Raw genomic sequence first — 22,311 nt, forward strand, 5'->3', positions numbered from 1 at the left:
GGTAGTTGAGTTTATCAGTTTCTAAGTTAAAAAAGCAAGAAAACCTGCCACTGTCACTGTTCTAGTGTTAATAATCTCATGTAAAGGAATCTAAACACATACAAGAGTTTTCACATTTTATTATTGATCGAAAATGACTGAGAAAACTGCCTTGCTTTACAGTCCGTATTAGGAATTGTTTTTTCCACATTGAGTTTATTATGAATTATAGAATGGTTGAATGTGCACTTGATTATTCATTCCTGTCAGGTCATGCACTCGTTTTCTTCCCAGAATTTTACATTTGTGGCTCTGACTTTGTAAGAGTATAGTTTGGTGCCTGAATGGTTACTGAAAGGGTAAATCCATGAGTTACTATCTGTTCCCTTCCTCCCTGGGTCTTCTGCTTAATGTTTGTTTATTCCTAGTCCGGGAACATGGGAACTCTTCCTTCTTCTTACTGTGAATTCCAATGGAAAAAGATTTCCTTTTCTGCTTTTGTTGCAGCAAAAGTAGAAACAAATGAGAAGGCCAGCAAACCTGAGGAAGAAGAGCCCGTAGTAGAGGAAGAAGAGGAGAGGCCTTCTGAGAAAAGTATGCATGTACTAGTTTGAAAAATAGTCATTATTGTTTCTGGCTGTAAAGACCATGGAATTAGACCCTTTTCTGCCCATGAATAACTGCAAAATCTTCTCCCTGCTACCCCTCCTCCGCAGTTGAGTCCAGAGTCACACACATGCTAAGCAAGTGCTCTACCACTTGAGTCTCTGCCCTAAACCTCAGGTGTACTTTGGTAAAATCATTAATTTTATTAATGGTGTATACCCAAAATCCATTAGGATATGTTAAGAGTAACTATTAGAGTACTGTCGCTTTCTTAAGTCTAGGGAGTAAGCATTTGTCCTATATTTGCTGAAGTGGAAGAATTAAATAATCCAAGCTATGGACACATGACAAATCTTTGATGTTGGGATGCCTTCTGTATTTTTTTCAGAGGACTAAAGTGCACTGTGTGGTTTAATAAGGAGAAAGAATACTAGATGATCTCTACTTTCATAGCTGATAGAGAATTCTCCACCTTTGAGATTTTCAAAAAAGGTGGTTCTGTGTTTATAGCATACATTGTTTAGCCCTTAGAAAGTTGTTGCTTAGCATACTGAACATATCATCTGATGTTTAAAGCTAAAAAGTATTTATATACATAAAATACAATTCATAAGAGAGTGGAATATAAGCATCAAGGCCTGTAAGGAAAACATCTGACTAATCACTGTGGCTTTTGTCCTCAGATGAATGTTCCAGAAGAAAACGTTCTAAATCAGAGGACATAGACAATGTACAGTCCAAACGTCGACGGTACTTAGAGGATGAATATGAGGCAGAGCTTCAAGTAAAGATAACCGCCAAAGGAGACATTAACCAGAAGCTTCAAAAGGTGTTGTAAATGATAGTTAAAAGACACAGGGCCAGCGATTCCTCTCCACCATGCGAGATGGGAGGGGGTGCACCCTCCGCCCTGTGGGAGTGTGCCTAGAGTCACAGCCCAACACCTGAGCGCGAGGCCTAAGTGGTAGAGTGTGTGCCTGGCAAGCACAAAGCCCTGAGTTCAAGTCCTAATACCAACAGAACAACAACAGAAAAGAAGGATTATCTTTATTCTTCTATACTTCTGGTATGATAGTGCTCTGTGTTTAACTGACATCCAGTTTATCATAGAAAGCGAGAACATGAAATGGTTGAGGGTACAAAGTTTTAGTATTAGTTAAATAGATTCTGTATATAGTATTTTGGTGTTAGGATAAGCTGATTTCATAGTTTTACATCTATGCATTCTAAAGTCTTATTTTTGGACTTTACTGTTAGTATTATCAGTTACAGGGCCAGGCTAGGGAAAGGAAATAGGAAAGGATTATGAAAACCTCCCCCATGTATTTGTTAGGTGAGACATAGAAATAACAAAAATATTCAGTATTTTATATATTTTTCAGAATGTGTTCACTGGCCTTTATAGCAAATACCTTTTGTAGATAGGTATGTGAAACTCAGGCAGTATTAGTTTTTCAAGCATTATATATTCAATTGTGATGTTATAAAGTACGATTCTTCCACTAAGAGAAAAAGCCAAATACCTCCATTTTCTGGAAAAAGAAATGGAGAGACAATAAAAGCATTTTTTTCTTCCCTGTCTCGTCTGTCTTCTGTATCTGTAGATAATACTTAGTCTCTTAGCTGTTAGGATTATGAAGAGGTGAAGTGTGTAAAGAATTGTGTAAACTTGTACTGTACTGAGAGCTTGCTCGCCTAGTCTGGTAGACGGAGCTCTTGTATTGTCTGTCATAATAAAGTAATGGGAATTGTAAGTAGGTGGTTAGAATGTTATTTGGAGCGTGAAAACATTCTTAGTGTATCTCAAAAAAAAAACATAACCAATATATAACAACAGAATTTTAAAAAATGGGTTTAATTTCCTCTAAGCGATTGGAACAGGAAATATGCAAAGAAAGGACTCAGACTTCAAAATTTTGCTCTGAAAACGTTGGTTTTTAGTATACACCGCCATTTTGAGGTGGATACTATGCATGTGGAAGTCAGGATTTTCAGCAGATGGGATTGATTTCAATCAGCTAGGCATGTTATTTATTCATTAGAGTTAATCCATTATCGTCATTTTATAATTAGTTCTTGCTGTTGTTTTTGCTGAACGGCCTCGGCACAGCTAGAACATGGAATGAAAGGAATCTATTTCTTTAGGTTGTGCAGTGGTTACTGGAAGAGAAGTTGTGTGCCCTGCAGTGTGCAGTGTTTGACAAGACTCTGGCAGAGCTGAAAACCCGTGTGGAGAAGATCGAGTGTAACAAAAGGCATAAGACGGTCCTTACTGAACTGCAGGTTTGTGAGCACCCAACTCAGTATTTTGCCACTAACCCATGAACATGGGAAGTCCTTCTTCCAGTGTGGTTTATTCCTCAGTGCTTTATGCTTTTCATTGTAATGGTCTTTGGATTATTTGGTTAAGTTAATACTTAGATATTTTCTTATTTGTTTTTTGAGGTTATTATGAGTGGGATTGTTATCCTAACTTCAGTGAGTTCATTACTAGTGTATTTAGAAAAGCTACCTACTTTTTATGCTGATTGGCTCTCTTGCCACTACCAGGAAGGAAGTTACGTTATCTGCAAACAGGGATAATTTGACACTTTTTCTTTTCCTGTCTTTTCTTTCTTTCTCTGGCCTTATAACTCTGGCTAAGAATTCAAGTGCTATTGATGAAGGGTAGAAGGAAAGGATGTACTTATTTCATTCCCGATTTTAGAAGAAATGCTTTCAGATTTTCCACATTTTGTTTAAAGAGCCTTTATTATGCTGAGGTGTGTTCCTTCTGTTTTGACTTTCTAAAAGAATTTAAATTTTCTTAAAAGCCCTTTCAGCATTTGTTGAGATGATCATAGAATCCCCTTGTTTCCATTTATTTGCTGTATTACATTTATTCATTTGCCTACTTAGAACCATCCTTGAATTTCTAGAGCGAAACTAACTTGATTGTTTTATGTATAGTGGTTTTCAGGTGTTGTTGAAATTAGAATATGTTAAGAATTATTAAGAATTTTGGGGTCATGTTTATAACAGAAATTGGTCTGTAGTTTTCTTCTGCCCTTATCTGGTTTTGGTATCAGAGTAATGTTAGCTTTTATAGAGTGAATTTAGTAATGTTCCTTCCCTTGTGATTTTATGGAGCATGAGTAGCAGTTCTTCATTAAAGGCCTGATAGAATCCACCAGTCAGTCCATCCGGCTTGGCCTCTTCTTTGTTAGGAGGTAGGATTACCGTTTCACTTTCTTCACTTAGACATGCTTATGGAGTTTTTATCCTGGTTTCATTTTGATATGTCATTTGTGTCTTGAAATAGGCTCTTTCCTTGTAGATTTTCCAATTTATCGAAATATATGTATTGAAAATACGTCCTAATGATTCTCTGGATGACACTGGAATCTGTTGAAACATGTCCTTGATTATTTCTAATTTTATTAATTTAGGTCTCCTCTTTCTGTTGTTGGCTAAGGGTTTTTCAATCTTATTTATCTTCTCAAAGAACCAAATCTTTGTTTCCTTGAGTCCTTTATTCTATCTTTGCTATGCCCCAACCTTCTGGTTAGTTTGTGTTTTTGTTTTTATTTCATTCTACAAATTCTTTAATTTTCCCAATTTCTTCAGTAGGTTGTTGATCATTCAGAAGCATGTTGTTCAATCTCTTTGTGTTTTGTAGGGTTTTTTCTTGCTGTTGGTTTTTTTTTTTTTTATTCCTTTATCTGTTCAGGATACAAGAAATGGTTTGCTTTTTGTATCTGTTGAAATTTACAGTGTGGCGTAAAATGTGATCTATTTTGGAGAAAGTTCCATGGGCTGCTGTTTATCCTGCTGTGTTGAAGGGGCTGCTGTGTGCATGTCCGTCAGGTCATTGCATTGGCTATGCAATTTCATCTGCAGTGTTGGTTTCTGTGGCTGGTGTTTGGATGGTGTTGAGTGAATAGTACTAAAGGCCACTAGTGTTTTATTGGAGAGTCAATACCATTTGCGTTTTGATTATTATTGAGACATAGTTGCTGATTCCTGTATTTTAACTATTTTTTTCTTGTCTATTTAATTTCTATTTGTTCTTTTCCTTTCTCCTTTATTTTCTTAGGAGGAGATTGCTGATATACTGAGTTGATTTTTCTTTCTCTTCAAATTCTCACCCTCATCTGTTTCCTCTTGTGAAGTTTACTGGGCTTTAGTGTTGCCGACTGCCTCACCAGTGTGTAGGATTCCTGGCCTAAATGGTCGTGAGTTGTTGTAGTTTGGCCTTATCTGGGAAGGTCTGTTTCTCTACTGATCTTAAAGGGTAACTTAGTTGGGTATAGTAATCTTCTGTAGTAATTCCCAAATTTGGCATTGTGTTGTACCCAGCAGTAACTGGAATCAAATGCTGTACTGCAGAAGCCTAACTCAACTTCTGCTGCAGATGTAAGACCTTTAACCAATCAGAAACGTTCACTGGATCAGTTGAATGAAGCACATTTACTTTCTCCTTGCTTTTGGGGCACTAGTTGTCATTTGGGGAGGCTGACTTTCATAATACTTGATGACAATGAGCTTATGGAGCTGGGGTTTTGGTAGTTGGTTATGCCATGTGTCCATGTGTTCTTGATCTGATCTGGTAAGTTCATAGATGGTAATTTTTTTAAGTGAAGAAAATGTAATTTTATTTTGCTTAAGAATAGTACAAATATTATCCTGTCCACTATTATGTTACTGTTGACTTCTAATGTTATTACTGTAATTAATAAGTAGTTGTAATTCCCTAAGTCAGGTTATGCGTGCAGTGCATCTTGGTCAGTGTCACCCCTTCTGTCACTCCCCTGGGCTTCCCCCTTTTATTTGTGTCAGAGGTAACCTGTCACTGCCTCCTGGGTGGTGCTGGGCAGACACTTGTTTACTTGCACATACAGGTAGTGGGAGCGCTTGCCCTCAGAGTGGTGTGACCGCCGCTTTATAAGTGGAGCCCTGAGTGTCAGGCTCAGCTGCGAGGCGTGTGCTCTTTGCTCTTCATTACGTTCTGAGTGTTCTGTGGCCTGGGGATTCATGGCGAGTATGCGTGGCCTTGTCACTGCTAGATTGCCACTTGATTTCCTTTCCATTTTTCTGCTGTTGCAGGCCAAGGTAGCCAGGTTAACCAAACGTTTCGGAGCAGCCAAAGAAGATCTTAAGAAAAGACAAGAGGTAAGAATTTCTATTAATGCATCGTTTTTAGGGAACACTGAGCGGTGAGGAAAGTTTTCCTTGATTACAAGTATGACTTGCGTTGCTAGTACACACTGCTGTTTCTGGAGCTGTGGCTCTTCTTCCAGGATAATAGCTGTTTGAATCCATTTTGTCCATCCTTAAGAGTGTGTGTTGGTGATTTGTCCCACCTTCTTGGAATTGGTATGGTAGGACAGTGTCCTAGTGCCATAGGTTGTCACTCCCTAGGATCGTCTCAGCCTTCTCCTCCTTAGGAAGCTGCTGTGACTGCCACAGGCAGCCAGAGGGCAGACCATCGTGCTTACGGCCTTCAACATCTTCCCTAGTTCTTAGTACAAGTTAAATGCAAACATCGCAGGCTAGTATTTGTCCTCTACAGTCTGCCTTCTGCTCTATTAGTTACTATTCCACTGTTGCTTTATTCTTTGTATTTTTCATCTAGCAGCTGTATATTATGTTAGAGATGAGTTGAATTTCTTCCCTCTTGAACTTTTTCATTTGAGCAAATTACAATCGCTTTGTCTTAATAGCTCTATTATCTAGACTATCATAATTGCCAGTAATTAAATTAATTCTTGTGTAAATTATACAAGTAGTTTCATTGAGATTTACTCCTAGATTTCTGTTTTCAATTTAGTTGGAAGTAATTATAGATTCCCAGGAAGTCTTGTGCATCACACCTGTGAAACTTACTATAACTTAGTAGTGTCAGACCAAGCATCAGTACAGTGGAAAGACGTCAGCAGTGTGGCTGGCTTTCCCATTCATTCATTCTTTTGGTGTGTGTGTGTGTGTGTGTGTGTGTGTCCCATGTAGTTTGATCTGCGTAATTTTGGTGTTTCCCTATGCCAGAGCCCACCAAACCCGCCCGTATCCCCAGGAAAGCCCGGGAATGACATCAACAGCAATAACAACATGGTGTACAGGTGAGGCCGCCGCTTCTCAGTGGACGGGGAGGAAAAAGGATCCGCTTTGTTCCTGTGTGTGTGTGCTGGGATCCCACTAAGGCCTTGATCGTGCCAGGCCAATGCCCTACCTACCCTTACCGCTCTGCCCTTCACCTACAGTCCTTATGCACACATCATTCACGGTCCCTTAAGGAATGAGAAGAAGAGCTCTGCTCAGCCTTTGGGTCAAGTACTGCTGATTGTAGAAGATGCAGCCATAGACCCCATCGTTCATAAGTCCATGCACCAGCCCTGTCTCAGTATGGTTGCTTTTGTGGAGCAGGGTGGCAGAGCCCAAATCCCCCCCCCCCCCCGGCCCCCTTCCCACAGGCCTCTGCTTTCTCTCCTTGCATTGGGCGGTTTCCGCTAGTGTGGCCTGCCTCTAACCTTCGTCTGTATGTCCGTTTCATAGAACTGCAGGCACAGTGAGACAGATGCTGGAGTCCAAAAGAAATGTGAGCGAGAACACACCGCCATCCTTTCCGACTCCTGTGAATACAGGTAAGATTTTCTTTTTTTTTAACATCAGAAGCCTTTAAGAGCTTTGGTTCTCTTTTCTTACATTCTTTTCAGGTTGGAAATAGGCTAGAAAATAGAGACATAGGTCCAAGTACTAATAAATATTACTAAGAGTTTAGCATCATAGTTAAGTAAATTCCTGTGAAGCAGTCCTCAGATTCTCACCAGCTTATCAGTAAGATTATTAAAAAACCCAGGGAAGCTTTACGCACATTATACCAACTGGTACTTAATAGCAATTGAAGTGACACCAGATTTTTTAAAAATTACTCATTTACCAATAATAATCCATACTATGTAACACAAATAAATGAAAAAAAAAGTTGTATTTTCCAAAATACTGGTTGAGTGTTAGTTTGCATTTCACCTTCCCAGACACTGGGAGGGAGCTGCTTGGGGCGTGGAGATGGAAGAGAGTGAGCCCCTTGACTTGACATAACCTTATATGCTTGGCTGACAGGAACTAGTAGGTTCTTCAAGATTAGCACAAACTGGCCTCTGCTGTTTTCTAAGTCATTGTCTCAGGAAGGAAGGCCTAGTTGGGGGTGGCGGCACACACCTGTAATCCTAGCTCCTGGGGAGGATGCCCAGGTGAGAGGATCTAGAGTTTGTCAATGCGACAGACTCTCCTTTGTTGGTACAAGTCCTCCGATGCCATGCTGACACCAAGTAGAAAGTTAGAGAAGTGATTCATGACTCTCCTTGATGATACACTGTTCTCGTCTTTCTCTTTCATTCTTTGGAATTGTATCTTTTATTAGGCTTTAGCTTGTAAATTAAACTTAATCATAAGTATATGTACAGTCATGTGTGCCTATGACTCTAGATGAGACGGCTGTCCCTTCACAGTCAGTATACGGCGCAGGGTCGGGGTCCTGGGATTCCAGCTGGGGGGCCTTGCGCTTGCCAGACCACACCCCCAGCCCTTTTTTGGTGTAGTTTTCCCTGGGCAACAATTGCCCTTCAGTCCTCGTACCTCCAGCATCTGAGGTGGCTGGGTGGCGGGAATGACAGGCCGGGTGACTGTGCTTGGGGAGCGCCTGGGTCAGCAGGTGTCGTTTGTCTCTAGTGCCCTCGGCCAGCCTCGTGCCCCCGGCGGCGGCGGTGGTCAGCAGCCAGCCGAAGCTGCCGGCGCCCGTGACCTCAGGCTCCCTCACCGCCGCGCCGCTCGTCCCCGCGCCCAGCGCGGCCACCGTGGTGGCCACTTCTCAGGTGCCCACCGGCAACCCCCAGCCCACCATCTCGCTGCAGTCGTTGCCGGTGATCCTGCACGTGCCCGTGGCCGTGCCCTCGCAGCCTCAGCTCCTCCAGAGCCATCCCGGGACGCTCGTCACCAACCCGCCGGCGGGCAACGTGGAGTTCATTTCTGTGCAGAGCCCGCCCGCCGTGAGCGGCCTCACCAAAAACCCCGTGTCCCTGCCGCCCTTGCCAAACCCCGCCAAGCCCGGCGGCGTGGCCTCGGTGCCCAGCCCCAGCCTCCCAAGGAACACCACGCTGGCCGTGCAGGCCGTCCCCACGGCCCACTCCATCGTCCAGGCCACCCGGACTTCCCTGCCCACCGTGGGCCCCGCGGGCCTCTACAGCCCGTCCAACGCCCGCGGGCCCATCCAGATGAAGATCCCCATCTCCGCCTTCAGCACTTCCTCGCCCGCCGAGCACGGCGGCCCACCCGTGCCCGTGCCCGCGCCCGCGCCCGTGCCCGCACCCGCGCCCGTGCCCAGGCCCGGTGAGTGCCGGAACGCACGGCTGATGTGATTGCATCCACGGGGAGGGGGGCTTCTTGGTTGACACGCGGTATTTGTCTGACTTCGGGGTACGTTGTGCTCAGTTGATCCATGTGCCCAATGTCTAGTTAGTAGGTCAGTGGAGTGCACCTGTATTTCTTCAGGTGCCAGCCATGTTTCTGTAGCTGGGATTCCAGGCATGAGCCACCATTTGCCTCTGGGAACATCTTAAATGACTTGTCCTCCCAGGTATTCCTTAGCATACTGAGTTTCAATGATATGACCCAATTTTGTGGACTTGCCACAGTGACTCAAAACCATTTACATGGAAATACCAGCAGGAAAACAGCTGGAGAGACTAATAGGAATTGTTGCATATCAAGCCACCTGACTGACCTTGTACCTAGGTAGGCATTTGATAAAATTGTTCTTTTTTTAATTCCCAGAAAACCAGACAAACAAACCAGTAGATGCTTCTGTTAATAAGAAAGCAGCTGATAGCACGTCACAGGTAAGATTTCCTTCTCTCTCAAGGTAAACCCCACCATCACAGCGCTCTACCACTTGAGCCACGGCGCCACTTCCGGCCTTTTCCGTGTATGTGGTACTGAGGAATTGAACCCAGTGCTAGGCAAGCCCAGCCCCAGGTTACTTCCTTGATTGCAGTTTTGCACAGCAAGCAGCAGCAGGCAAGTGTGGAACTGGGGAAAGATGACATGACTGGAATCAGGGTCCAGCGTCATCTGTGCCACCCCTCTTAGCCTAGGAAAGCCTGATTCTTGGGGTCCAAGCGGTTTTGGGGGGGGGGTCACATTTTTCTGTGTAATTGCTCATTGCATTGGAAACCTCAGACCTGAACAGTGACACTCAGGTACACACCTCATTCTTTGGTGGTCTGCTTGAGCCCGGGTCTCCGTGTGGCCCAGCCTGGCCTGTGCTGATTTCGGAGCGCACACTGGCCCTAAACTCCTGGTCTTGCGCTTCCTGAGGCCCTAGGTTAAGATGCGAGGCACACCCCGCCTCCTGCAATCTTCTTCTGAGCCTGCCTCGCTGGTTTTTATTCTAATAGCCATCTTGTACAGATGTTACTTCTCTTTTTGTGTCTACTTTTGTATTTGAGGTTTTTCTGGCGCACTCATTAATAGGGGGCTTTATGCTTTGAACATATTTTGAATAGCCACTTTGAATGGCGGCACCGTTCAGTCCCCCCCCCAGCCCCCCCTCCCCCCATTCAGTCCCCACCAGGCCTTGTGCTGCTGTTCCTCCCAAGCTCACTGAGGTCTTGGGAGGTCTCAGGTGGTCTCAGAAGTTGGCCACACTGGAATACTCTAGCTTCTCCATACCCGAATATTTTGTGTTCTTTGGGGACCATTAGGAAGTTTTTAATTTTGAAATTAACTAATTTACGGTACATGTTTGTTTAAAAAAAAAAATCAGAATAGCAATTTTAGCTTGAGATTAGGCCTATATCTTTTGAAACAAGAATTTTTTTTTTTTAGCATCACAAAATCTTGAGTTTAACAGGTGAAAAACCTCTCACTATTTGAAGTTGATCTCAGTCCAGTGTAGTAAAGGAAATTGTGATTGCGATTTATTGAGCAGTTGCCATGTGTCATAGATGCGACTAAGTAGTACGTGTGTGTATCTGTGTATGTATGTCTTGATTGATCATGACAATAGCGTCAATGTCCATACTTGAGAAATTGACAAACGATCTTTGAACAGTAACTTGTTGGAGCTGTAAGAGCCAGGCTTTCTGGCTCCAGAGTCGGGCTCTAAAGATGTTTGCCATCTACCTGTGTGTTTAAAGTAGTCTTTGGGGGGGGGGGGGGGCTGTGCTACTTATCCTTGTAAGCATCCCTTCAGTGGACTGAGACACGAGCTATTCTCTAGGTGTGCTTTTTAAAAATTGTCTTGTTCTTTTGGTCATATTCATAATTAGTTTTTAGAATAAACTTGGTCAGCATTTGAGGTGTCAGAAGGCGGATAATGATTGCATTAGTCACCTAAGATACCTAATTATTTTAATAACTACACATGGGGACAGCTTAATTCACAAAGCTGCTGGAGTCCCTTTTGCAAATCATGTGTTACGCAGCAGTGCTTTCCCTCACAAGCATCCTGGGATGTTATCTGACAGTTGGCATTTCTTCAGGGAAAGCCATGTGGCGGTTCAGAGGGGGCCGGCCACATGCACCTCTTCCTTCCAGTTACTGCCTCCCCTCCCAGTAGGCTGGCACGTGCCCCTGCCCTCCTGCCCCTGCCCTGGTCCCTGCCCTGTTGTGCACATGTGGCTTTGTGTTTCAGAGTGGGAAAGCCCCTGGCAGTGACTCAGGCGGAGTCATCGATCTCACGATGGATGATGAGGAGAACGCGGCTTCCCAAGGTACTTGTGCTGGTGGCACTCTGTGCCGTCTGTCCTCACGTGGAGTGGAGCCCTGCCACATGGGTGGGTGAACTGGTGTCCCTGCAGGAAGCTCCTCAGCAGACACGAGCTTGGGGCCTGGGAATAGAGATGAGACTGTTTGTTTTTTGCCAGTCCTGGGACTTGAACTCAGGGCCTGAGCACTGTCCCTGGCTTCTTGTTTTGCTCAAGGCTAGCACTTTACCACTCGAGCCACAGCGCCACTTGCAAGATGAGACTGTTTATGTACATTTCATTTTAAAGACTAGACACATTTATGTGATCAAATGAAAGAACTAAATAATTTTGCGTAGTTGAAATTAAAAATCATAGAAAGCCAGAAGCTGGTGGCTTATGCGTGTCATCCCACCTACTCAGGAGGCTGAAATCTAAGGATTGAGGTTCAAAGCCAGCCCAGGCAGGAAAGTCCATGAGACTCTTACCTCCAGTGAACCCCCCAAAAAACTCAGAAGTGGAGCTGTGGCTCAAAGTGATAGAGCACTAGCCTTAGGTAAAAAGAGCTCAGGGACAGCCCCTAGGCCCCGACCCCAAGGTCAACAACAAAAAAATCTCATGGGTTTATAGTGCTTGTTTGGGAGAATCCCTTGATATATAGGTAGTTGTTGGGCTCAATCTCCACGTCCCCCCCTTTTTCCTCGGGAAGACGCCAAACCCCAAATTGTGAGGGGCAGTCGGCTCTGCTTCTCCTGCCCGCAGGAGAGGCAGAGCGTGTCCCTATCGGGCTAAGCTGAGCTGAGGTAGGATGCCGAGACGGTCCCAATCCCGCTCACGTTTAAGAGCAGACGCCACACCCACACGAAGATCTCGGGTAGCTGGTATTTAAGGGAGGGGTTTATATAACAGTAATGGCGGGCAGGAAGAGGAGGGACTAACTGGGTATTAGCGATTGGCTAGTGAACTGTCCATCACAGTGATGTCACGGAACTTCCTCTATGGGCGGAGACCACAGCCACCAAGGACCGGGTCTCCGGGGTCTCCGGTGCCATTACACACGTGGCCGAGACGGAAGATGGGGCTGGTTTGCTTCTCTTCCGGCAGAACCCGGAAGACGGGAGTGGCTCCCTTCCACACTGCCCCAGGGCGGGAGGGAAGGCAGCGTCTCAGGACCGCCCTCTCTCCCTCAAAGCCAAGCTGAATCCCCAACAGGTAGTTACCTACACGTACACACACTGATATATGCCCTCGTTCAGCCAGCAGTGGAGTGAACTATACGACATAGGGTATACTGAACCCACAAGTAAGATTCTGTCATTAAAACCTGTAGACCCTGAGTTTATGTAAGTGTGGATTAGCATTATTCTTGAGGCCATGGTGAGTAGTTGATTAAGTGGCTGTTGTCTTTGTTTTCGCATCAGTGCAAATACATTAATCGGCGGGGAATTGTTGTCTTTGGAGGATGAATGTGACCTGTCAACGCAATGTTTTCAGTGTTTCCATCATGATTCATAACTCCTTCCTTGTCCTTGCCAGACCACAAGAAACTGCACCACACTCCCGTCCCAGCCCTGGCCTCCCCTCAGCCCCTGCCTCGACCCCTGCAGCCCATCCAGCCCGCGCCGCCGCCGCCGCCACTGCCTCAGCCGGCTGGGGTGCCCACCAGCGGCCCGTCCCAAACCACCATCCACCTGCTGCCTCCAGGTACCTGGCCTGGCGGGGTCGGTGGGCGGGGCTTCGGTCAGTGGGCGGGGCCTGCGAGCCTCACCAACCAAATGCACATGTTTACTGTTTTTGCATCCTAACTTGAGCTGGTTGTAAGTAGTGGGCTTGATTACAGGGAGGTAAAGGCGAATGTTTTACCCCTTCCATTGCAACATACTACTCGCGAGGCATTTCCAGGCATCACTGTCATGCAGGCTGTGTGGGAGCTTGCAAAAAGGGGGGGGGGGGCTGCCAGAGTGGAGGAGGGGCAGATCTTGTAAAGTTAAAGAAACGCGAGTCACCAGAGCTGTCCGGCGTGTGAGTTGTAGGAACGTGCAGATGCTCCTTTAGATTCATATTGCAAATCCCACCCCACCAGGAGTAGTATGGAGCTAGAAGGGCGGCTCCTACCTGTAATCCCGTCTACTCAGAAGGCGGGGGTCTAAGACCACAGTTTAAAACCAGCCCAGGAAGGAAAGTCCATGAGACTCATCTCCATTTAGCTATCCAAAAAAGCTGCAAGTGGAGCTGTGGCTCAAGTGGTAGAGCACCAGCCTGAGCAGCAAATCCTAAGGTGCAGCACCCAGGCCTGAGTTCAAGCCCCAGTAATGGCCCAACAAAACCAAAGAATAGTCTAACTTCGACGAATGGCTGGTTGCTCATTCTCTCTCTGGGAACCAGATTCTTGAATTAGTTTCTTAGTAGCGTACTGTCCTGTGCGCCCGTAGAGTCAGAAGGGGTGTGTTGGTTGTGGTGTGGCCCCCTTTCTCTGAAGTGTGGATTTCATGTTCATCTTCAGTGGCGTGTCACTCTTGCCGATTACAAAGGAGACCGGTAGCTAGCTCTCTTCTTGTGATGTTAGCTATGATGCGAAGATGATTCATTACCCTTGAATACCGCTCGCCTAACATACCGTTGCTTCATATCTCTCTTTGGCTTCCATTAGCTCCAACCACCGTGAATGTAACGCATCGTCCAGTAACTCAGGTGACCACGAGACTCCCCGTCCCCCGGGCGCCTGGCAACCATCAGGTGGTCTACACGGCCCTGCCCGCACCACCTGCGCAGGCGCCCCTGCGGGGAGCCGCCGTACCCGCGCCCGCCGTTCGCCAGCTCAATCCCCCAAACAGTAAGCGACTCTCCTCCGTACGCCTGTGCTTGCTTGCCGTCGGGTGGCTCGTGTGGATAGTGCATTTTGCAGCACCTGTTCCATGTGAGAGCTGTTACTGCAAGCTCAAGAGACTGCAGCCCGCAGAGCTCCGTCATCATAGTTGATGAAGTATATCACATCTCGAAAATGGGGACGAGACTCTAAACGTCCTCACCACAAACTACTTCTCCCTATGTGAAATGTCTGTGAATTGGCACGATGTAGTCATTCCACAAAGTGCACTTGTTTTAAAACGTGAGTACATAAAAAATGTACACAGTTTTGTCCATGAAAACTATTTTTTGTCCCTGAACAGTAAAAACAACTGTGTTACTGAAAGTGAGCCAGAGAAAACTGGACATGGTTGCTGCAAGGTTGCACTATGTGTGTTGTCTTTAACTTTTTATTTGCGGGTTATACGAAGACCGAATGCTGTTCGGTGCCAATGTGTGTATCACTGGCCAATAGAGTAGGAATGATTGATCAGGTAACTGGTGCGAATCACAGGACAGATCACCTCTGGAAATGGGGACTCCAAGCTGAGGAAGGGGCAAAAGAAGTACAAGAAGGAAATGTCACAGGAGCCTGTGTGTTAGCATATGCATGAACTGTATTTAGCATGTATTAATCTACTATATATATGCACTTTGGTGTATATACACATGCATTCATATAGATTAGCAGTAGACAGTATTATATGAAAGCAAGCTTGTATAAAAAGTCTTTTTCCAGTTTAAAACAAACTAAAATGAACTCACTATGAGCTCTACCAGGTTAAGAATAGAACTTTCGGGGGCTGGGGATATAGCCTAGTGGCAAGAGTGCCTGCCTCGGATACACGAGGCCCTAGGTTCGATTCCCCAGCACCACATATACAGAAAACGGCCAGAAGCGGCGCTGTGGCTCAAGTGGCAGAGTGCTAGCCTTGAGCAGGAAGAAGCCAGGGACAGTGCTCAGGCCCTGAGTCCAAGGCCCAGGACTGGCCAAAAAAAAAAGAATAGACCTTTCCCAGCTCCTCATGCTGGCTCTTTCTTCTCTCTTTCTCCCTGTCCTTCTCCCTTTCCCCCCTCTTGGCTTTCCTAGGGTTCCCTGTGCTTTTCTTCATGCTCTTCTTTTTCTTCACTGTAGCTATCACTAATGCATGTAGACTTGGCACATTCAATATGGAGGCAACGTGGGGTTGAGTGAAGGAACTGTAGACTGCCACTAGCACAAGGTGGCTTTCAGGAGGGGCTCAGCCAGGTAGAGCCGTGGCTCCCAGTCTGCTTGGACTTGCCCAGGTGTGTAAGAGCCTGCTCTGGGCAGAGCAGCTGACACGTTGATAAACGAGCTCTGGGAATCGAGCCCCACCCTGGGCCGCTGGCTGACGGCCTGGCCCCACGGGTGTTCGGTGGCACCGGTGTTTGGGGAGGAAACATGAAGGGACAGATAGCTCTGGATTTTCTGCTGCTTGCCCTGGAGGACGTCACGGTTTTCTGTGGCATGGACTGTCTGTGCTCTGTGATTAGGATGTGGAGAAACGCCACCGTGTCTTACGCGGCCTGTTGTGGTTGAGAGTGGGAGACTCCAGGGTGGCTAGAAAGACCACTTGAGTTTGCCTGTGTGGCGGTGGTTCTTCGCAGGCCTCTGGCGGGCGTCCAGGGATGTCCTTCTATGCTGAGGTCCTGTTCTCAGGTGTCACATCTTCCCCTTTCTTCCCGTCTTCTCTCGCGATCTCTGGAGATGGCGGCACACACCAGTGATGCACTATGTCAAGCTCCTTTATCTCTCCTCACCCTGAACCATAGGTTGATTGTGGACTTCCAGACTGGAGTTGGTTTTCTTTTAGTAGTTGAAAGCCATTGCTTTCCTGGCGTTGAGTGTTTCCCCGTGGAATTGTGATGTCGTCTCTTCGTTTTCTTTCCCAGGTGTTACAGTTCGAGTGCCTCAAACCACCACCTATGTCGTGAACAATGGACTCACGCTGGGCTCGGCGGCGGGGCCTCAGCTCACCGTGCACCACCGCCCCCCGCAAGTGCACACTGTAAGCCCCCCCGCGGCCCTTCCTGGCGGTTCCCTCCCGGTGGTGGTGTGGCTGAGGGTGGCAGACGTCCATGCTCACGCGCGTGGCCGGCGTGTGCTGTCAGTCCCTGGCTGGTAGACTCTTCTCATTCACTGTTAACCTTCAGTTTTCTACCTTCGAGTCTGCCATCATGTCATTTGGCCTCTAAGGCCAGTGTCCCTCTCCTCCTGGACGGGGCGGGCGGGCCTGTGCGGCGCGGCTAGCGGTTAGTGAGCGCTGACTGTGCGCCTGGGCTTGGCGCGGGCCTCTGGGACCCTGCAAGACGTCGCGTTCGTTACAAAGACAGCCGCTGGCGTGCGGCGCCGAGCAGCCGGCCCAGGCCGTTCCTCTGGCCTGCACGGTTGCACGGCCCGCGGGACCTCCTGGTGGAAGGCTGGACTCCCGCACGGAGCCCCTGCACCCGGCAAGGCCGCCCAGCTTCCCTCCCAGCCCACAGCCGGGACTGCCAGAGGGGGCTGGCGCACGAGGGGCGAGGGCCCGGCCGCTGCGCCCCCAGCACCTCGCTCGTGCAGCCCGTGCTTGTTCTCCGGAAGACACAAAGACACAGCCGCGTGCTACACGCGTGTCACAGGCCACGAGCCGGCAGGGCGTGATAAGGACTTGTTTAGAAAATACAGAATGGCGTGTGTGAACAGAATAAAGTGTGTCTGTCAGCGCAGTGGTCTTTCTTTCTACCTTACTCGGATGCAGTTTAAAGGCTGTGTTAAGTAGATGCTTTGGGCGTGAAGATAAAGATAAAGAGCAGATGGCGGCCAGGTGCTTTCTCTCCCACCTCCTTCCACGCGCAACTCTTCTAGTCTTTCCACACCACTGTCAAAGACAAGTTGGCAGGGCCCGCCCCTCTGGCCTCCCCCCACCCCCCAAATGCATGCATGTCCCCGGGGTCTCCTTCAGACCTTGCCTTGCACCGTTCTGGCAGCCTGTGAGCGTGCATGTGTGTGCTTCAGGCCACACGCGCGTGTGTCGGCCTTCCTGCCGGGCTTGGCTGGAAGTGGGTGATCCCTGAGCGGCTGCGCCCGGGCTCTCGGTTTCCCAGGGGAGCCGAGTGTTCTCCATGTAGGAAGTGGGGGGTCATGACCCTTGACCCCGTGGTTCTGCCCACGCCCCCCCCCCCAGCCGTCGGCACGCGGTGCCCCTGCCGCCCCGCCGCAGTCACTCACGTGGTGTCCGTCTCTCTGTCCTCAGGAGGCCCCCCGGCCCGTGCACCCCGCGCCCCTGCCCGAGGCCCCCCAGCCGCAGCGCCTGCCCCCCGAGGCCGCGGGCACGGCCCTGCCCCAGAAGCCGCACCTGAAGCTGGCGCGCGTGCAGAGCCAGAACGGCATCGTGCTGTCGTGGAGCGTGCTGGAGGTGGACCGCGCGTGCGCCGCCGTGGACAGCTACCACCTGTACGCCTACCACGAGGAGCCCAGCGCCACGGCGCCGTCGCAGTGGAAGAAGATCGGCGAGGTGAAGGCCCTGCCGCTGCCCATGGCCTGCACGCTCACGCAGTTCGTGTCCGGCAGCAAGTACTACTTCGCCGTGCGGGCCAAGGACGTGTTCGGCCGCTTCGGGCCCTTCTGCGACCCGCAGTCCACGGACGTGATCGCGTCCTCGCAGAGCAGCTAAGCCCGGAGCCGCCCCGCCCCGGCCGCCGCCCCCTCCGTCTGTGCACGCACGCGCAGGACCGCACAGACGCGCGCACACTACACACGGTGCACGGCTGCCCGCGCCGTGCACGCGGCCCCGCCAGGGCCCCCGGACCGCGCACGGGCCGGGCTGTGACGTGTAAATAGGCACCTCGCTCGGAGTGCGGGGGCTGCTGTGGTTTCGTTTCCTCCTTTGTTTTTGTTTTTTTTCCTATTTCTGTGTCTGTTGCCATTTTCACCTCCGATCGGCTTCTCTTCGGTCAGGAGTGAGCAGAGGACGGGCTCTGAGGCGTGTGTGTGTGTGACACGCCCTTCTGCGTCTCCCGGAATCCCAAAGAAACGGAAAGCAGCGACCCGCTCAGCCCCGCGCCTCCTCCCGCCGCCTGCCCTGCCCGCCAGGAGAAGATCGCAGCGCCCCCCTCGTGTGGCTCCCACATTTGTTTTGTGCCTTAAAAGTTCACTTGAGAAAGAAGCAGGCCCCCCTCCGCCTCGCTGGGGCTCCGGCCTCGCCCACCCGAGCTGCCCGAGCCGCCACCACGTCTCCTCCCTCCCCACCCGGCGGCACGCGCGTGTGTGCGTGTGTACACACGTCCATGTGGCCCGGGCATGTGTGTGTCCATGTGACATGCACGCGCGTGTGTGGTGTATGCGTGTTGTGTGTGTGGTGTATGCGTGTGTTCACTGGTGTGTGTGTCTATGGACCCCCAATCCGGCATGCCACACCGAGCTCCGGAACGGTGACCCCCTCTTCTGAGGCCCTGCCTCAGTGACTGCCCTTCGTCCGCATGTCCGTGCTGCCCCCCGCATGGGGGCTGGAGAGCCCTTCCGGTTTAGTTCCTCCCGCCCTGGAGGAAGTGCATTGGTCCCCCTCCACTCCCCCCCCCCCCCCAAGCAAGGTCTCCATCCGTTCCAGAGCTCACGCGATCCTGCGTGGCTTTCCTTCCCGTTTCCCGCTCAGCCCAGGCCTCGTGGTTTGGGTGTGGCACGTGGAGTCTGACTCAGCTTTGGGGGGGCTCTGGGCGTGCCCCCCATCGTCTGTGTAGCACTTTGAATCCCCCAGATGCCGCCCCCCGGCCCCAGGTCAGCCGCGCGGGTGGGCTTTGCCTAAGCACACGTGAGGGCAGGACTCGCGAGATGCGGAGCGTGAAGGGCAGTCGTGGGGTTTGGGGCGTGAGTGTTCAAGTCGTGTTCCCGCGAGATGTTCTCATTGCCATCTCTGCCTTCCCCCGCAGAGTGGCTTTCCGGGAAGTCCGGGAGGAAGCGCCGATCCGCGTTCTCGCTGGGCGTGTCAGGAAGTGTTCTGGTCCCGGGTGGCATTGTGCGGGGTTTGACTGACAGGGCCACGAGCCTACAGGTTGCCAAAATGTGAATGTTGCAAACCTCCCTCCCCCCTCGGGCCCGTGGGAATCCCGACCCACGTGGGCTGTCCCCTGTGCTTGCCTGCCGTCTCTGCTCACCCCGTCTCCCCGGGTTCGAGGCTGCCCCTTGCCGTGGGCCAGCCTCCCGGCCTCGCCGCACGTCGTTATTTATGTTCACTGTTGCCGTGTTTTTGGTTTTCTCTGTTACATAATCAGGTCGCCCATTGGAATAAAATATTTCATTATTTTGGCCTATATAATTTTGTCACTGGGAAAGAATTGCATTGTCCCCTAGCGAGCCGAAGGCGATTCCCTCCAGGAAGGACTTCAGGGGTTCTCGTCCCGGGGCTGTCACGCGTGGACATGGCCTCCCCCGTGGGCGTGGGCGATGGCCGCGTGGCTGTGCTGCCTTAGGATCGTGACCCACACCCCACTGGCCCCTCGCGCCCCCTCCACACTCAGACCAAGCATTCGGAGCACACTCAGTCACCCCGAGTTCTCGGTCACGCCTGGCAGGGGCGCTGCCCAGCGGGGAGTCCCAGATGCCCTCCGCACCCCGCCGTGCGTGTTAAAGGCTGTCCTCACGAGTGGGACTTCCCGCGTCTTCCCTATGCAGAACACTTTGTACTGTGCCACGCACTTTGAACCCCACGGGGGGGAGGGAGTGGCGTTCTTCTTGAAAGCTGAATATTGGGGTGCATTTGCCTTCCAGTTTTTCCCACGGCCCTCAACCCTATCGCCAGGTAATAAAACCTTGAGAAAAAAAAACAAAACACCAAGCCTTCTAGAAAGAACGGCGATCTTGCAGGCAGCTCCGTTGAGGCTGCTTTAAATCCCCCCAGGCCGGGTGCGCAGCCGCAGTCCTGAGCTTCCCAGTGCTGTAGGAGCCGGAGCCGGGCACGTCTGTGGGGGGCCCATCTCCCACTTCATAGCCTGTGGTCTGAGCACAGTAGCGCACTACAGACACCTTCCAAGCCTCCTCCCTCCTGATCTTTCTTGGTCCGTTTCCACACCTTCGTGTGATGGTGATTATTTTTTTATTGTTTGAATTTTATCACAGGGCTATAGTTGGATGGCCTGTTTTATTCTCATCTCCAGGGGGGGAAAAATGTCCCAGTATTAAATTATGGCACATAACTATAGCCAGTGAATGAGTCTGCTCTCTTCAACTATTTACTGTGCAAACGCTTTTTTTTCCTTTTAAATTTGTTATCATTAAGGTGTTGTACAGAGGGGCTACCATTTCCTAAGTCAGGGTTTTTTCTTAGGGGGGGATCATGGGGCTTGAACTCAGGGCCTCGGCGCTGTCCCTGAGCTCTTTTGCTCAAGGCTGGTGCTCTACCACTTTGAACCACAGCTCCACATCGTTTCCTGGTGGTTCATTGGAGATCAGAGTTTCACGGACGTTCCTGTCCCAGGCTGGCCTTGAAGCACGATCCTCAGATCTCAGCCTCCTGAGTTGCTGGGATGACAGGCGGGAGCCACCGGCAGCATCTGGCTGGGTTTTTTGTTGTTTTTTGAAGACAAAAATTAGAGCAATGTCACGCCGTGTTCGTGTTTCCTGAATGTCACGTCCCTGCCACGGGAGGGGAGCGACCCCGGACCCATTTCCTCACCACCATCGTTCATCCTCAGCCATTTCATCACGTCAGCATCAGCCTTGGTTTTGTTCTTATTTGTAGAGTTAGCTAAGTTATACTGGTTTTTTTTTTCTTTTTTGTAAATAAGGTAACTGAGCAAACACTTTTTGGGGGAACCCTGGCTTTGAGTATTTTGTCAGCCATTTCCACACAAAAGACGAGAACCAATCTTTTGTAGGCAACTTGCATCCGGGTTTTTTGTTTTATTACCGTTGAAAGTGTAAATAATAATACTATGACAATGTAAGAACCTCTTCCTGTCTAATATGAACTGGGCTGGGCGAGCTGCCCTATTTTTCTTAGGTTGTGTGGGGTTTTCCTTTCTCTTTTTTCTTTCTTAGCTGTACAGTACAGTGCTGTCTGTGTGTGTGTTCACTGTAGTTGGGGTTTGGTTCCGCAAGCCTGAAATTTATACTTTGAAATAAATGACTGGGTTTTTAATGTGCTGTGCTCTGCTTCATTCGGGCTGAGTCATGCGCGTGACGTGTGCGCGTGCGCGTGTGCGTGCGCGTGCGCGTGTGCGTCTTCTCTCACCTTTAGGATTGCCCGTTAGAAATTCTCTTGCACCGGTTGTCACAGCAGCTACGACATCGCACGAGGCAGCACACGACTGCAGAGATGAGTTCGGAGACGGGCAGAGCCGTCGCAAAACCCAACGTGAATGGGCCGTGGTTCAAGTGGTAGAGCACCAGCCTTGAGTGAAAACGCTGAGGGACAGTGCCTCGAGTTCAAGCTCGTGTGTTACACACACACACACACACACACACACACGGAAACTCCTAACACATGCTTCATCGCCAACTCTTGGATGTTAGGTGGACTGACACCCCTGGAACAGCACCCTTTAATCAAGGCTATCATCACCACCGCTCTCAACAACCTCTTTGCTCCCCACCAGCTCCTTGCACCCCCAGCTCCGGCCCCTGTACCCCACAAGCCAGCCCCTTTGCCCCGGGAGGGAGCTGAGGGGCTGGAAGCAATACACAACCCTGGACAGAGACCCCCCGATAGACATGCACTGTCACACGGGTGCAGTGTGCCCCCAATGTACCCCAACTCAGAGTTGATCCCCCCGGGAGTATGGGTTATCAGCTTGTGGGCTCAAAATGCCGCCTCTTTTTCCCCATGTGTTATGTACACCAGTCCTGGGGCTTGAACTCGGTGCCTGGGCTCTGGTCTCTGAGCTTTTTCACTCAAGGCCGGCCCTTTCCACTTGAGCCGCAGCGCCATTTCCAGCTCTTTGTGGGCTCCTGGGAGATCAAAGAGTCACACACACTTTCCTGCCTGGGATGGCTTCGAACCCACGCTCCTCAGATCTCGGCCTCCTGAGTAGCTAGGATGGAATGGGCTCCTTCACAACCGGAAAAACCCCTGTGCCCCGGAAGTGGCTTCCACGCGTGAGTGGATATTCACCCTCCAGTCCGCACCCTCTGGACGCTCACCGTGCACAGGAACGAAACCGGCAA

At 49.7% G+C, this 22,311-nt stretch overlaps 1 protein-coding gene and 1 long non-coding RNA gene across 4 annotated transcripts in view; one reads left to right on the forward strand and one right to left on the reverse strand.

The window, feature by feature from the left end:
* The window catches only part of LOC125342915 (activating transcription factor 7 interacting protein), a 53,292-nt gene extending 34,889 nt beyond the window's left edge, over positions 1–18,403 (forward strand). For all 3 annotated transcript variants that reach the window (XM_048335251.1, XM_048335250.1, XM_048335252.1), the window contains exons 3-15: positions 487–573; positions 1,269–1,414; positions 2,731–2,868; positions 5,671–5,736; positions 6,610–6,683; positions 7,117–7,205; positions 8,293–8,949; positions 9,394–9,458; positions 11,255–11,333; positions 12,843–13,010; positions 13,957–14,139; positions 16,068–16,183; positions 17,408–18,403. In XM_048335251.1, coding sequence (XP_048191208.1) covers positions 487–573; positions 1,269–1,414; positions 2,731–2,868; positions 5,671–5,736; positions 6,610–6,683; positions 7,117–7,205; positions 8,293–8,949; positions 9,394–9,458; positions 11,255–11,333; positions 12,843–13,010; positions 13,957–14,139; positions 16,068–16,183; positions 17,408–17,827 — 2,288 coding nt within the window. In that variant the 3' untranslated portion in view covers positions 17,828–18,403. The remainder of the gene's footprint in view (positions 1–486; positions 574–1,268; positions 1,415–2,730; positions 2,869–5,670; positions 5,737–6,609; positions 6,684–7,116; positions 7,206–8,292; positions 8,950–9,393; positions 9,459–11,254; positions 11,334–12,842; positions 13,011–13,956; positions 14,140–16,067; positions 16,184–17,407) is intronic.
* LOC125342917 lies at positions 14,468–15,394 on the reverse strand. Its single transcript, XR_007209275.1, has 2 exons — positions 15,164–15,394; positions 14,468–14,946 (listed from the first exon to the last, which is right to left on the reverse strand). It is a non-coding gene; the product is annotated as an uncharacterized LOC125342917 (long non-coding RNA).
* Positions 18,404–22,311: the final 3,908 nt, after the last annotated feature.

This window comes from Perognathus longimembris, chromosome 27 (genome assembly GCF_023159225.1).
Source record: "Perognathus longimembris pacificus isolate PPM17 chromosome 27, ASM2315922v1, whole genome shotgun sequence".
NCBI classification, from domain to species: Eukaryota; Metazoa; Chordata; class Mammalia; order Rodentia; family Heteromyidae; genus Perognathus; species Perognathus longimembris.